At 44.6% G+C, this 16,917-nt stretch overlaps 1 protein-coding gene across 8 annotated transcripts in view; it reads right to left on the bottom strand.

The window, feature by feature from the left end:
* Positions 1 to 13,453, bottom strand: part of LOC121532272 (protein MTSS 2-like) — a 40,683-nt gene extending 27,230 nt beyond the window's left edge. For 4 of the 8 annotated variants that reach the window (XM_045205006.1, XM_045205007.1, XM_045205008.1 and 1 more), the window contains exons 1-3: positions 12,901 to 13,452; positions 10,029 to 10,090; positions 9,478 to 9,551 (exon numbers count right to left, since the gene is read on the bottom strand). In XM_045205006.1, the coding sequence (XP_045060941.1) occupies positions 9,478 to 9,551; positions 10,029 to 10,090; positions 12,901 to 12,969 (205 nt within the window). In that variant the 5' untranslated portion in view covers positions 12,970 to 13,452. Of the gene's footprint in view, positions 1 to 9,477; positions 9,552 to 10,028; positions 10,091 to 10,901; positions 11,125 to 12,900 lie in introns of those variants that run through there. The other 4 variants (XM_045205010.1, XM_045205011.1, XM_045205013.1 and 1 more) reach the window with 2 other exon arrangements.
* Between the last annotated feature and the right edge of the window lie 3,464 nt (positions 13,454 to 16,917).

Raw genomic sequence — 16,917 nt, 5'->3', positions numbered from 1 at the left:
AACCCCCACTCCTGGTCGCAGCAATTGACATGGGTGGAGTACGCACACAATTCTCTGACCTGCTCTGCCATCGGTATGTCCCCTTTCCAATGTGTTTATGGATACCAGCCTCCTCTATTTGCCAGCCAGGAGGAGGAGGTTACTTGCCCATCTGCACTTGCTTTTGCCCGTCGATGTCGCCGCACCTGGTCACAAGCCCGAGCCACACTCCTCAGGTCCGTTGCCAGCTACACTACCGGGGCCAACCGTCGGAGAATTCCTGCTCCCACCTACCATGTTGGTCAAAGGGTGTGGTTGTCATCGAAGAACCTGCCACTCAGGGTGGAGTCGCAGAAGCTGGCACCTCGGTTCATTGGCCCATTCCCTATCATAAGAGTGATTAGCCCAACTGCTGTCCGGCTCCAACTGCCTAATTCCCTGAGGGTGCACCCCACTTTCCATGTGTCTAAGATTAAGCCCATCCATGAGAGTCCGCTGGTCCCTGCTGCGCCTGGTCCTCCTCCTCCACGGCTCGTCGATGGTGGTCTGGTTTACACCGTCCGCCGCCTGCTTCGGTCCAGACGGAGGGGTAGGGGTCTCCAGTACCTCATTGACTGGGAGGGCTATGGACCTGAGGAAAGGACCTGGGTGCCAGCTAGTCGGATTGTGGATAGGACTCTCATCACCGCTTTCCACCAACGGCATCCGGATCAACCTGCAATCCGTAGGGGCCGCCCCAGAGGGGTCCCTAACCGTCCGGCCCGCTCGGCTTCCTGTCCTGTGCCTGATCCTGTCTCGGGACCTGTCCCATCTCCCGACCACGGCCCTCCGGCTTCCTCCGAGGATGAGGACGTTCACTCGGACCGTTCGGAGGAGTTCTAGCCGCCCTCCGGCTCCCCTCCTCCCGCCCGGCGTGGTGTTGCTCTTGGGACTTCTGGGGCCGTCCCTTGGGGGGTTCTGTCATGAGCCCTCTCACTCCACCGGGTTACCACCTTAATTTGTTTCCACTATCTTCCACTCTGCTCACCTCCCTCTCTCTACTCAGCCTAACTAGCTCCACCTGTCCCTGCTCTGCTCGGCTCTAATTACTCTGCCAGCTGCGCTGCATTACCCACTAACCTCTCCCAGTATTTAAGGCCCTGTCTTTCAGCTCTCCGGTGTCAGATCGTCTGCAAAGCTCACACCCGGAACCTGTTTGCTCGCGCTTCTGGCTCACCCTGGTTTTGTGACCCCGGACCTGCCTGTTTTTTGGATACTCTTCTGCCTCAGGAGATCCAGACCTGCTTCTGCCATTACGACTCCTGACTACTCTTCAATCCCGGTAACTCTGACCAGCCTTCTGCCTTGCTACTACGTATTTTGGATTTCCCTTGAACTGTACTGCTGCCTGGTTTCATTCCGCCCTGTTGTGTCTGTGTCTCCCCCCCCCCAGGACTTCTGGACCATCCACCACCGGCTTCATAGGACGCATCGCTGCCACTGGGGGGGGCACAGACCCAGCGCATTGGACGGGATCCCTGTTACCCCTGGAGCCTTCATTCACTCCCTACTTCCCTTTTCCCTTAAGTTTAATAAACTTTCTGGTGTGACGCAATTGTGGTCCTCTGGTCGTCTGTCTGAATCGTGACACATCCACCCTCATTCACTGTCTGCCACTAACTTACCCATACTCCCTCACTCACCCATATATGGAGATCTCACCCTCTCTTATCCAAATATGGGGGAATTGGGGACCTATAGTAACTCACCCACTTTCTCCCAAATGTGAATGCCTTGCTCACCTTGATCAAAATATGGATGACTATATCACCCACTCTAAAATCCAGGCTAACTTTACTTACCCATACTAGGCCCTGTACACAGAGGTCTACAGTGCATTCAGAAAGTATTCAGACCCCTTTCTCCACATTTTGTTACGTTCCAGCCTTATTCTAAAATTGATTAAATTGTTTTTTTCCCTCGTCAATCTACACACAATACCCCATAATGACAAAGCAAAAACTGGTTTTTAGTAATTTTTGCAAATGTATTAAAATAAATAACTTAAATATTACATTTACATAAGTATTCAGACTCTTTCCTCAGTACATTGTTGAAGCACCTTTGGCAGCGATTACAACTTCAAGTCTTCTTGGGTATGACGCTACAAGCTTGGCACGCCTGTATTTGGGGAGATTCTCCCATTGTTCTATGCAGATCCTCTCAAGCTCTGTCAGGTTGCAAGGGGAGCGTCGCTGCACAGCTATTTTCAGGTCTCTCCAGAAATGTTCGATCGGGCTCTGGCTAGGCGGCCAGCTCTAGGAAGAGTCTTGGTGGTTCTAAACTTCTTCCATTTAAGAATGGTGGAGGCCACTGTGTTCTTGTGGACCTTCAATGCTGCGAAATGTTTTGGTGCCCTTCCCCAGATCTGTGCCTCGACACAATCCTATCTCGGAGCTCTACGGACAGTTCCTTTGACCTCATGGGTTGGTTTTTGCTCTGACATGCACTGTCAACTGTGGGACCTTATATAGACAGGTGTGTGCTTTTTCAAATCATGTCCAATCAATTAAATTTACCACAGGTGGACTTCAATCAAGTAGCAGAAACATCTCAAGGATGATCAATGGAAACAGGATGCACCTGAGCTCAATTTCGAGTCTCATAGCAAAGGGTCTGAATACTTATGTAAATAAGGTATTTCTGTTTTATTTATTTTTATAAATTAGTAAACATTTCTAAAAACCTGTTTTCACTTTGTCATTATGGGGTACTGTGTGTAGCTTGATGAGGATTGTTATTTATTTAATCAATTTTAGAATAAGGCTGTAACGTCACAGAATGTGGAAAAAGGGAAGGGGTCTGAATACTTTCCGAATGCACTGTATCCTATCAACTCATCAGGCAGTAACAAGTCAGATCATTCTAAAACCTGGATGAAGAAACATTGTCCAACACACACTTCGACATCCTTGTCTGAAGTCCTAACCATACCATCCAAAACTAAACCCCTTCACTGAAGACACACACACAGTAGGACCTCAAGCATAAACAGAGTCGAACAGCAAAAAGAGTGAGGAAACATCTTACATTTACATTAACAGCCTTCTTTAATACATTCAGCAAATATACTCTGCGGTTATGGAGGACCTTATTGTAGACAGATGCTAGGCTGAGTTAGCTCAGCCCACCGATGACATGGACTTGGACACAGAAACATCAGACTTACACACCACTGGCAGACACATGGCAAAGTGCTTGGCGTTCGACCACCCCATCTGCTTCATAAACACAGACAGTGGCGTCATCAATGTGCACATAAAGTTTCAAAACATGGCACACGGCTGGGAGCCCAGACTTGAACCCACACCAAGATGGAGGAAGAAGGAGGGAGAAAGAGCAGGAGAGCGCAACAGAGACAGACAGAGAGAGATAGAGACAGACAGAGACAGACAGAGAGAGATAGAGACAGACAGAGACAGAGAGAGAGATAGAGGGAGAGAGAGGAGATAGAGTTGGGTAGAGATACATAGAAAGAGAGACAGAGAAAGAGAAAGGTTATGGTGATATAAATAGACTGTTTCCCAATAATACCCAGCGTCCATTTCCAAGCAGTACTTCCTCTCCTCCTGCTTTGCTCTCCTCTCATTCGCTCTCTCAACTTGTGGGTGGGAGAACAGTGACAAGTGGGTGTTAGGTTGAGTGCAGAATGAGAGGTAGAAGACAGGATGAGTAAATGGAGTGAGAGAATACTGTAAGTGTGTGAGATGGGTAGTGAGTTAATGGGGTTATTCGGTGAGTGTGTCGGGGCTAGATTAGAGGAGAAGAACGTGGTGAAATCACCAGCTGTGCCAGCAGCTGTGGTCCGTCCCCTGATGCTGAGAGGGAATCAGGCCTGATGGCCAACACTACATACCACAGAGCAGATCCCTGTGGCGCAATTACCCCTACACAGACACACACACAGACACACACACACACACAGACTAATAAACGCACACACATAGACTAACCCTTTCTATCTCTCATACTCTCTTTCTTTCTCTGTCTCTCTCTCTACAACACTGTTATAACACTATCTCCCTGACTTGAACCATGAATTTAAACACTTGTAGAGAACCCTGAGAACCCGGTAGTACCTCCAACTGGGGGAGGTGAAATGACCCAAACCACTTACCACTACCCAGCCTGCAGTGAGAGTTCAAGGGTCTTTGTTCTCCAGCACCAGCCGGTTAAAATAAATATCAACATTCCTCCTGCCAAATGAATGGCTGCAGTTGTGAAGTCCGCTGACTGATGCTGAGCTCCAAAGGGCTCCCAGAGGATAAATGGAATGAAATTGGTTCACTGACATATTGCTAATGATATGTTGTGAAATTGTTATATATTACTTGTTAGATATTACTGCACTGTCAGAGCTAGAAGCACAAGCATTTCGCTACACCCGCAGGGCGGCAGGTAGCTTAGTGGGTAAGAGCGTTGTGCCAGTAACCGAAAGGTCGCTAGTTCTAATCCCCGAGCCGACTAGGTGAAAAATCTGTCGATGTGCCCTTGAGCAAGGCACTTAACCCTAATTGCTCCCCGGGCGCCGAAGACGTGGATGTCGATTAAGGCAGCCCCCCGCACCTCTCTGATTCAGAGGGGTTGGGTTAAATGCGGAAGACACATTTCAGTTGAATGCATTCAGTTGTACAACTGACTAGATATCTCCCTTTCCCTTTCCCTTTCCCCAATAACATCTGCTAAACACGTGTATGTGACAAATAACATTTGATTTGATTTGATTCAGAACCAAACATTCAAAACCTCCATCTACTTTACATAGACACAGGCATCAGTGCGATGCTGTGTGTCGTCCGGTAGACCTGTTTAAGTGCAGTTAGACCTGGGTCCAACTGCTCTTAAACACTAGTAAAACTAAATGCATGCTCTTCAACCGAACGCTGCTTGCACCCGCCCACCCGACTAGAATCACTACTCTCGGTGGGTCTGACCTAGAGTATGTGGATAACTACAAATACCTAGGTGTCTGGTTAGACTGTAAACTCTCCTTCCAGACTCACATTAAGCATCTCCAATCAAAAGTTAGATCTAGAATCGGCTTCCTATTTCGCAACAAAGCCTCCTTCACTCATGCTGCCAAACATGCCCTTGTAAAACTGACTATCCTACCGATCCTTGACTTCAGCGATGTCATTTACAAAATAGCCTCCAACACTCTACTCAGCAAATTGGATGTAGTTTATCACAGTGCCATCCGTTTTGTCACCAAAGCCCCATATGCAGTGGGGGAAAAAAGTATTTAGTCAGCCACCAATTGTGCAAGTCCTCCCACTTAAAAAGATGAGAGAGGCCTGTAATTTTCATCATAGGTACACGTCAACTATGACAGACAAATTGAGAAAAGAAAATCCAGAAAATCACATTGTAGGATTTTTTATGAATTTATTTGCAAATTATGGTGGAAAATAAGTATTTGGTCACCTACAAACAAGCAAGATTTCTGGCTCTCACAGACCTGTAACTTCTTCTTTAAGAGGCTCCTCTGTCCTCCACTCATTACCTGTATTAATGGCACCTGTTTGAACTTGTTATCAGTATAAAAGACACCTGTCCACAACCTCAAACAGTCACACTCCAAACTCCACTATGGCCAAGACCAAAGAGCTGTCAAAGGACACCAGAAACAAAATTGTAGACCTGCACCAGGCTGGGAAGACTGAATCTGCAATAGGTAAGCAGCTTGGTTTGAAGAAATCAACTGTAGGAGCAATTATTAGGAAAAGGAAGACATACAAGACCACTGATAATCTCCCTCGATCTGGGGCTCCACGCAAGACCTCACCCCGTGGGGATCAAAATGATCACAAGAACAGTGAGCAAAATCCCAGAACCACACGGGGGGGACCTAGTGAATGACCTGCAGAGAGCTGGGACCAAAGTAACAAAGCCTACCATCAGTAACACACTACGCCGCCAGGGACTCAAATCCTGCAGTGCCAGACGTGTCCCCCTGCTTAAGCCAGTACATGTCCAGGCCCGTCTGAAGTTTGCTAGAGTGCATTTGGATGATCCAGAAGAGGATTGGGAGAATGTCATATGGTCAGATGAAACCAAAATAGAACTTTTGGTAAAAACTCAACTCGTCGTGTTTGGAGGACAAAGAATGCTGAGTTGCATCCAAAGAACACCATACCTACTGTGAAGCATGGGGGTGGAAACATCATGCTTTGGGGCTGTTTTTCTGCAAAGGGACCAGGACGACTGATCCGTGTAAAGGAAAGAATGAATGGGGCCATGTATCGTGAGATTTTGAGTGAAAACCTCCTTCCATCAGCAAGGGCATTGAAGATGAAACGTGGCTGGGTCTTTCAGCATGACAATGATCCCAAACACACCGCCTGGGCAACGAAGGAGTGGCTTCGTAAGAAGCATTTCAAGGTCCTGGAGTGGCCTAGCCAGTCTCCAGATCTCAACCCCATAGAAAATCTTTGGAGGGAGTTGAAAGTCTGTGTTGCCCAGCGACAGCCCCAAAACATCACTGCTCTAGAGGAGATCTGCATGGAGGAATGGGCCAAAATACCAGCAACAGTGTGTGAAAACCTTGTGAAGACTTACAGAAAACGTTTGACCTGTGTCATTGCCAACAAAGGGTATATAACAAAGTATTGAGAAACTTTTGTTATTGACCAAATACTTATTTTCCACCATCATTTGCAAATAAATTCATTAAAAATCCTACAATGTGATTTTCTGGAATTTTTTTCTCATTTTGTCTGTCATAGTTGACGTGTACCTATGATGAAAATTACAGGCCTCTCTCGTCTTTTTAAGTGGGAGAACTTGCACAATTGGTGGCTGACTAAATACTTTTTCCCCCCACTGTACTACCCACCATTGTGACCTGTACGCTCTTGTTGGCTGGCCCTCACTACATATTCGTCGCCAAACCCACTGGCTCCAGGTCATCTATAAATCACTGCTAGGCAAATCCCTGTCTTACCTTAGCTCACTGGTCACCATAGCAACACCCACCCGTAGTCTGCGCTCCAGCAGGTATATCTCACTGGTCATCCCCAAAGCCAACACCTCCTTTGGCCGCCATTCCTTCCAGTTCTCTGCTGCCAATGACTGGAACAAACTGCAAAAATCTCTGAAGCTGGAGACTCTTACCTCCCTCACTAAATTTAAGCGTCAGTTGTCAGAGCAGCTTACCGATCACTGCACCTGTACACAGCCATTCTGAAATTAGCCCACCCAACTACCTCATCCCCATATTGTTATTTATTTTGCTCATTTGCTCATTTGCACCCCAGTATCTCTATTTGCACATCATCTTTTGCACATCTATCATTCCAGTGTTAATACGAAATTGTAACTATTTTGCACTATGGCCTATTTATTGCCTTACCTCCATAACTTGCTACATTTGCACACACTGTATATATATTTTCTGTTTGTATTTTTGACTTTATGTTTTGTTTACCCCATATGTAACTCTGTGTTGTTGTTTTTATCGCACTGCTTTGCTTTATCTTGGCCAGGTCGCAGTTGTAAATGAGAACTTGTTCTCAACTGGCTTAACTGGTTAAATAAAGGTGAAATAAAATAAATAAATAAAAAAATACTATTTGAAATAATTCCTAATATTTTATATGGGCTTGATTGAGCTTGCCTGCCATTGTGCTTTAATCTTTAGTTTTCTAACATCTCTCCATACTGTTTGTATATGCGTCAATCGGATGTTCTTGCCATGGATGCGATGATGTCTGTCTAATCCTACAGCTAATGTCACTGGAAGAGTGACACATGAGTGATAGAGATTTTAATCCTATCTGTAAGTGTTTACAGTAATTCTGCGTCTGTCTCTCTCTCTCTCTCTCTCTCTCTCTCTCTCCCTCTTGCACTCTCTCCCTCTTGCACTCTCTCTCTCTTGCACTCTCTCCCTCTTGCACTCTCTCTCTCTCTCTCTCTCTCTCTCTCTCTCTCTCTCTCTCTCTCTCTCTCTCTCTCTCTCTCTCTCTCTCTCTCTCTCTCTCTCTCTCTCTCTCTCTCTCTCTCTCTCTCTCTCTCTCTCTCTCTCTCTCTCTCTCTCTCTCTCTCTCTCTCTCTCTCTCTCTCTCTCTCTCTCTCTCTCTCTCTCTCTCTCTCTCTCTCTCTCTCTCTCTCTCTCTCTCTCTCTCTCTCTCTCTCCCCTTACCTCCTTGCTCTTACTCCATCCTCAAACTCCTTTGAAGAGTTGCCCTGGCATGGTCAAAACATTACTAGTAACAATAGGTTCAGGTTGCCAGATATTGCCAGGATCCAGCCCCTCTGAGCGCTCACCTGCTGTGAGGATGACAGATATACTGGACATTTTTATGTGTGGGCCATTTGCCAGCTTCATCACACCTGGCGGCCCATTGTTACAGCATCTGAGCTCACTTTAGGTTTAGTGATTTAGCCTCATCAGTGATGCAAGTACATGTTTGGCTATTAGCTGGTGTATCCCTATTCATGGTAACACTTTATTTAAATAGTCCATCTGTAGATGCTCAGCAAACTATCATTAGATGATGCTGTTGCCATGTAACTAAGAGCCTATTTATATTTTGTTGAGCATTCATATGTTCATTTGTAATGAATGGGTGACCATAGAACAGATGCTTGCTGTGCAAGATATGGACTCAGAGGATGTATAAAGTTATTCTCTAGACCAAGGACGGTACACACAGTAGACTACAAGATTCTACAGGCTGCTTTGTGTGTGTGTGTGTGTGTGTGTCTGTGTGTGTGTATGTGTGTGAGTGAGTGAGTGAGTGAGTGAGTGAGTGAGTGAGTGAGTGAGTGAGTGAGTGAGTGAGTGAGTGAGTGAGTGAGTGATTGAGTGAGTGAATGCGTGTCCATCCATGTGTGTACATGCATCTGTGTGTATAGATTGTTGACCTAAATACTGCTTTTGATGATCAACCGGGTCGAAATCTGTTTTAATCATTGCTCTACAGTGGATCTGTCTGCCGCTCCATACAGTGACCAAGCAGATCACAACACAACCTCATCACCAGCCGTACATACAATAAGCTCAGCTTGATCAGTTTAGTAGGCTGTTTCCATGCAGATTCACCCAGCATGATTCTTCATTTTGCAGAAAGGACTCTGTATATAAGCCTGTTCAAATACTCCTGAAATGTATCCTTCCTTCAATCATGTCATGATAGATCACTGATTGATTATCTCAAGCAAGGGAGGAAGGCACACTGCATAGAGCAAAGAGCCTACATACTGCAGAGAGCAGACACGGTGTGCTTCCCAATAGTCTAAAGTGGCTTCTCCCTCTTCTTATTTTATTCATTCAGTGTGAAAGAACTAGACAAGTGAAAGCAAAAGCACATAGGAATCAATTATGTTCGTTTTGGTCTCACCTCTCCAGTGTTTTCAGATTAGTGCAGTCAAAGGAAAAGAGACTGAGATAGGAAACCACTTATTTTTTTCAACTGTTTAAGAGTCCCTGAGTTGCTCATCTTGCTATTTTCTCCTTACCTCTTGAGTTGGTCGCCATGTCTGCCACCTTCTGAAAGGCATCTAGAAATGTCACTATTGCCAGAACTGTAGTCCTACAAGTACACAGGAGGAGGACACAGCAGTCAGTATTCAACCTCAACAGTGACTAGAAACAATGAATAGACCAGAATGTCAACACTGGACAGTTAGAGTAGCCAGTCTACTGAGCAGGTTCACATTTATTGGGATTAATCTTGTCCTGGAGGCAGAGTTGTGCGATTTCCACTAGATAGGCCAGCTGCAAACTATATTGTGAATATGTATGAAAACAAACATTTGCTTTGTGGTCTTAATTTAAGGTTAGGGTTAAGGTTAGCAGTGTGGTTCAGGTTAGGGTTAAGGTTAGTATTAGGTTTAAAATCAGATGTTATGACTTTGTGGCTGTGCCAGCTAGTGACTACCCTACAGAGCTGCCTCCAGTACATCTGTCATCCCAATAAATGCCAACTTGCATCTCCTGAAGGTGGGATGGATAGGACATGATAGTCAGTCTCAGACATACTGTAGATAGTAAAGAATCAAAGTCTCACCTGAGTTGGGAGTGTAGTTTAGTGGCCTTGGCACTGAAGTCTTCCCACACTGGATATGAACTCTGGATGAAAGAGGAATCAAACGTTAGTTAAAACCTTTTGCACCACACACACACACACACACATCATGTTTTGTTCCAGTGGACCAGCACTTTGGAACACTTTCTGTGCTCAGCCTTCTCATATGACTCATTCATATGACTCAAAACAACATAATACATCATCATCCAATCAAGCTTGCACATTCTCTCTTACCTAACCATGCTGAAAATACAGCAGCCTGCCTCCTGCCTCCCTCCAGCCCTGAGCCCCAGCAGCAGCCTGCCTCCTGCCTCCCTCCAGCCCTGAGCCCCAGCAGCAGCCTGCCTCCTGCCTCCCTCCAGCCCTGAGCCCCAGCAGCAGCCTGCCTCCTGCCTCCCTCCAGCCCTGATCCCCAGCAGCAGCCTGCCTCCTGCCTCCCTCCAGCCCTGAGACCCAGCAGCAGCCTGCCTCCCTCCAGCCTCTTGCAGAGAAGTCCCCTGTAGCTCAGTTGGTAGAGCATGGCGCTTGCAACGCCAGGGTTGTGGGTTCGTTTCCCACGGGGGGCCAGTATGAAAATGTATGCACTCACTAACTGTAAGTCGCTCTGGATAAGAGCGTCTGCTAAATGACTAAAATGTAAACAGTAAAGTGAAAAGACTACAGAGAAAGGGGAAAATAGGCAAATAAAAAACATCCCAGATCATTCACTAAACTCCTATTTCTCTCGTCATCATATCCAAGAAGAGATCATTCCTTGTTTTCAAGATATCTTTCTATGAGAAAATGAACTCAAAGTGATCTGGTTTCACTATTAAGACTACTACATTCACTATTAAAATGTTTCCCCCATACTTCGCCATTTTCCCTGTCAGTCTTCACTGGGCTGCAGCAGGTGGCTAATTAGCTTTCAGCCCTGCGCATCCTGACAACGGCAGAAGGAAGCTGAGCCAGGACAGCTGAGGGTGCAGGGTGAACGCAGGGTTAAGATATCCATGCAGCGCAGTGAAGGAAGATGCACACACACACAGCTCCCAAAATCCAGCCAGATCCTTCCTTCCTCTGTTAATGAATTCATCTGAAGGGAGCAGAGCAGGCTGTTATATAACTGCATCAGGTGCTGGTGGCTCGTCTGTGTCATGTTGCACTGTTGGATATATTAGAGTAGGAGTGCTGATATAGGATCAATTTTGCCTTTTAGATTATAATGAATGGACCAGGGGGACCCTGATCCTAGATCAGCACACCTACTCAGAAAGGTATGTTTTATCAATACAGATACATAATACTGTGTACCTGATGACATTACCTTATTTAACCTGGTAAGTAATTAAGTTCAAATTCGACTTTATAATTTCAGGTTTGGATCCCAGCCTGAGCCTCTTATAGAGGCAAAGAAGCCTAGAAAGAGGAAGGACATAATCATTCTATATATACTCACACGATATATATACGGTTTATAACTAGGGCCCAGAGTTGTTCCTGGTCAGATCATGTGACATTTCCTATATTTATATAGTTTATAACTAGGGCCCAGAGTTGTTCCTGGTCAGATCATGTGACATTTCCTATATTTATATAGTTTATAACTAGGACCCAGAGTTGTTCCTGGTCAGATCATGTGACACTTTCTATATTTATATAGTTTATAACTAGTGCCCAGAGTTGTTCCTGGTCAGATCATGTGACATTTCCTATATTTATATAGTTTATAACTAGTGCCCAGAGTTGTTCCTGGTCAGATCATGTGACATTTCCTATATGTATATAGTTTATAACTAGGGCCCAGAGTTTTCCCCTGGTCAGATCGTGTGGTCAGGAAAAACTCCTAGTCCTATTTATGGTGAGTAGCCTATCCTTGTACTCCATATAACCATGCCTGTTCACACGTTCCATTTGTTATACAACAGACCAAACCAGGCCACTGCTCGACCTATGTGCACTTGTTCTGCTTGGCCTGAATAGGCTCCCCTCCCCACACCCCCTATATCTAAATATAAAGAGAGACATCATAATCTTTGGTGGTGGACCCTGCCCAGCGACCATAATATTGCGAGCCAGACCATGGCCAATACGAACCAGGGCCTAGTGGCCAAACTGGCCATATGATTTGACACATGATGTCTTTGTCAAAGAGCTGCTTTCCTGGATGAGAAGGAGTCGCCAAATTGGATCAATGAACCCCTCTCTCCATTATTGGCGTGATGTTAGACACTGGAAAATGTGTAGGCATACACACACACGTGCATACACACACACACAACTAAAAACATGTTATGGGCTATGTGATCAGTGTGATCAGTGTGATCAGTGTGATCAGTGTGTGCCACATGCTTGTTATGTCCCTGTCCCAGCAGTTGTTTGTCATGTTTTTTTTAATGATTAGGTTAGGGAGCTGCCATACATCCAATAAGACATCCACAATGACAGTGGTTTGTTGTAACAATGACTGATTTAGAGGTGAAACCCTGTCTTTTTTATTCAGACATTATTCAGTTATTGAAATTATTTTTCATATTTGAAAAGTACAGGCTAGGCATATTTTCTATGGAATAATTGTATAACATAAATGTTGCACAACACTAATTCTGTGGCCTATAACCTACAAATTTAAATATTAACTCAAACTATCAGCAGCCTGATTCTATTCAAAGACATGTTGGTCGTCATCAGAACAGCTGCCCCCCTTCACATTTGCACACTCTAGGCAAATAACATAAAGGGAAAATATTTATCACAATTCCATAGCCAGTGATGGGGTACGGAATTTGAGAGGAAACAAAGGCAGTAAACGGAGTCTGATTATCCATGCAATAGGTCGGAAAAAACTGTCGACTTCATCGAGCTCTGGTACCTTCATGTCGTTGACGATAGCTTGGAATAATCCACCCAACGCTCCACACTCCTTTTCCACAGACTCCATTATCACAGTCGTCTTTTAACGATGACTGAATGCGAGAAATTAAATGTGCATAAACGCAAAATATTCACACATCAGATATCACGATATTTTCATTCGCTCTTCGTTGTCCTTCACCCTCCAAGACAGACGCGGAGGATGCCAAACTCCCGACTAGAGGGCAGACAAAAAGAAATCTGCTACTCAATGGCACCGGGCTGACCCTCGTCGGTGGCTCTCTCTGCTCGGACGCGAGTGATGGAGAGGAGGAAAAATCCTCGTTCCGATTTCCTCCGGTCTACAAACTGCGAAAAGAAGAGCAGGGTGAGTTTTGGTCAACGTCGATCTTCATCTTCGGCTGATAATCACGGGCAAATGTAGGGGACCACGAGAGTCATTCGGTCACAGCTCTGGAAGCGGGGGCGCGCTCTGTTGTAGAGGAACAGATGTCTTGAAGATGGGGTTCTGTGATTCGATCTATGGGAATTGAAGGGGGGCAGTCGTTTTTTTTTGTCACATGTAGCGTGGAGGGAGGGACACCCCCTATCCAAACAAAAGTGAGTCTGTCTTCTCATTCAAGGATACTCTGAAGAGCAAAACAAAGGATATCCCCAGCTTCAAATGTGCTTTCAGCATGCACGAGCCTGTTCATCATTGACTGTATCAGTCTTGAGTTATTGTTACAAGCAATACAATGTAGCCTAGAATACATAGTAATAATGAATCAACACAGACCACACCATGCATGCACATATGCTGAGTGTGTTATTTCAAGAAAATATGTTATTTCAAATTAAAGGAACCTCAACCTCTTTAGGCTATAAAGAAATCATTTTTGTTGGCCTTTTGACTCTTAAATATGCCAATTTTACTGGGGGGAAAAACAAAAAAACTGAAAGATGCTCTTAAATTGAACATAGTTTAAGCAAAAAAATAATTAGAACTTTGCAGCAAAAAAAGACAAACAGGTTAAATCATTTTTCACTGTTTCTTCTCCCTCAAGGAAAGTGCAACAACTTTATATTTCACTACGGTATATCATCGACTGAATGAATAATATGCCTATGTATGCACCCTGTATCCCCCACAGAGCATATATTATTATGCTCCACATCACCAAGAGGCCACCAGAGCATCCTGTAGATTTAACCACATCATCATGGCGAGTAATTGAGTGGGTACAGGGGACCGGGATCGCCCCCACAGCATTCCCCAAAAACATCCTGTGAATTTATAACCCTACACATCTGCCAGCAACACACACACACACACACACACACACACACACAAACACACACACACCTTCCTTGCCTCTTCCAACCCACAGAAGGACCTCACATCACCTCCCTTCAGTTCAGTCTATCTTGAAAATAACATTTCATGACACCTGCATTCTGCTGAAAAGTACACATTAGAGGAAGAGGTTTCCAAAGAGTGAGATTAACAACTTTGAACTAAAGTAAATCATATTTCAGGATCAGAAGTGACATGGCACTATAAATTCAATAAGTACCCTTATTGGTTGAAACTGATAAACCAAATTCCCTATTGGCACAGAGCTTCCTGTTAAAGTGTAAGGTAAATCTCAGCAGGATCCTAAAATGTTACTCTTTATGATGCGCTAAAGTCATGCACCGATATAGTAATTATTGCATGTGAATCGAATCGGATTATAATTGCATGATAATGAATTTGACCGGTTGTTGTTTTGTGGAAAAGGAATCTGATCTAACAATACAATTTGTCACTACTACTACTGTACGTAAAAATCAATACATATTTGGATGTACAGTTGAAGTCGTAAGTTTACATACACTTAGGTTGGAGTCAATAAAACTCGTTTTTCAACCACTCCACAAATCTCTTGTTAACAAACTATAGCTTTGGCAAGTCGGTTAGGACATCTACTTTGTGCATGACACAAGTCATTTTTCAAACAATTGTTTACAGACAGATTATTTCACTTATAATTCACTGTATCACAATTCCAGTGGGTCAGAAGTTTACATATACTAAGTTGACTGTGCCTTTAAACAGCTTGGAAAATTCCAGAAAATCATGTCATGGCTTTAAAAGCTTCTGATAGGCTAATTGACATCATTTGAGTCAATTGGAGGTGTACCTGTGGATGTATTTCAAGGCCTACCTTCAAACTCAGTGCCTCTTTGCTTGACATCATGGGAAAATCAAAAGAAATCAGCCAAGACCTCAGAAAAAAAGTTGTAGACCTACACTAGTCTGGTTCATCCTTGGGAGCAATTTCCAAACGCCTGAAGGTACCACGTTCATCTGTACAAACAATAGTACGCAAGTATAAACACCATGGGACCACGCAGCCGTCATACCGCTCAGGAAGGAGACGTGTTCTGTCACCTAGAGATGAATGTACTTTGGTGTGAAAAGAAGCAAATCAATTCCAGAACAACAGCAAAGGGCCTTGTGAAGATGCTGGAGGAAACAGGTACAAAAGTATCTATATCCACAGTAAAACGAGTCCTATATCGACATAACCTGAAAGGCCGCTCAGCAAGGAAGAAGCCACTGCTCCAAAACCGCCATAAAAAAGCCAGACTACGGTTTGCAACTGCACATGGGGACAAATATTGTACTTTTTGGAGAAATGTCCTCTGGTCTGATGAAACAAAAATAGAACTGTTTGGCCATAATGACCATCGTTATGTTTGGCCGAAGAACACCATCCCAACCGTGAAGCACGGGGGTGGCAGCATCATGCTGTGGGGGTGCTTTGCTGCAGGAGGGACTGGTGCACTTCACAAAATAGATGGCATCATGAGGAAGCAAAATTATGTGGATATATTGAAGCAACATCTCAAGACATCAGTCAGGAAGTTAAAGCTTGGTCGCAAATGGGTCTTCCAAATGGACAATGCATACTTCCAAAGTTGTGGCAAAATGGGTTAAGGACAACAAAGTCAAGGTGTTGGAGTGGCCATCACAAAGCCCTGACCTCAATCCTATAGAACATTTGTGGGCAGAACTGAAAAAGCGTGTGCGAGCAAGGAGGCCTACAAACCTGACTCAGTTACACCAGCTCTGTCAGGAGAAATGGGCCAAAAATCACACAACTTATTGTGGGAAGCTTGTGGAAGGCTACCCGAAACGTTTGACCCAAGTTTAACAATTTAAAGGCAATGCTACCAAATACTAATTGAGTGTATGTAAACTTCTGACCCACTGGGAATGTGATGAAAGAAATAAAAGCTGAAATAAATAATTCTCTCTACTATTATTCTGACATTTCACATTCTAAAAAATAAAGTGGTGATCCTAACTGACCTAAGAAAGGGAATTTTTACTAGGATTAAATGTCAGGAATTGTGAAAAACTGAGTTTATATGTATTTGGCTAAGGTGTATGTAAACTTCCGACTTCAACTGTATGTGGTCTACTATGTGGCCTACTGTGTTTCCCCAACCACATGGGCAGCCATGAGTCTGTCGGAGGCCTGTCTGTCAGTCTGAACCACAGACCTCCCTGGCATCCCTGACAAAGCAGCCATAAACAGAAAATATCTCGACACTGACACCACATCCATTCCTCACCACCTCCACCCCCAGAGCTCAGCCTCACTGTTCTGCCCTCAGCCCTCCCTCCTCCACCACCACCCTACCGCCGCATGTGTGTCTGCACGAGTTCCCCTTATTCCCTAATTCAGCGAGGGACGGCTTTAGTAGGGGGAAAATGTAAACTCTTCTGTTTCTCCTCACTCTTCGTAAGACTGTAAAGCTGTACGACTTAAAGCAATCATCCACTCTAAACGTGTCAAGCTGGAGAGACTTTGAAGGTGGCGAAAGCTTACGTAACGTAGGTTTAAGGGCTTCAACCCTGTTCATATTTTTATCTGCCATTTTGTGATAAGGCCTGTTTGTTTTTTTACCCTTCAAAAATGCTATATGTTTTATTTCATTAGCAAGAGGCTGGGAGAGAAAGGACAGTTTATCTTTCCAAACA

The sequence above is a fragment of the Coregonus clupeaformis genome, chromosome 19, assembly GCF_020615455.1.
Source record: "Coregonus clupeaformis isolate EN_2021a chromosome 19, ASM2061545v1, whole genome shotgun sequence".
Classification (NCBI taxonomy): domain Eukaryota; kingdom Metazoa; phylum Chordata; class Actinopteri; order Salmoniformes; family Salmonidae; genus Coregonus; species Coregonus clupeaformis.
Note: the sequence above shows the minus strand (reverse complement) of the source record. Positions and strands in the feature narration are given on the sequence as shown.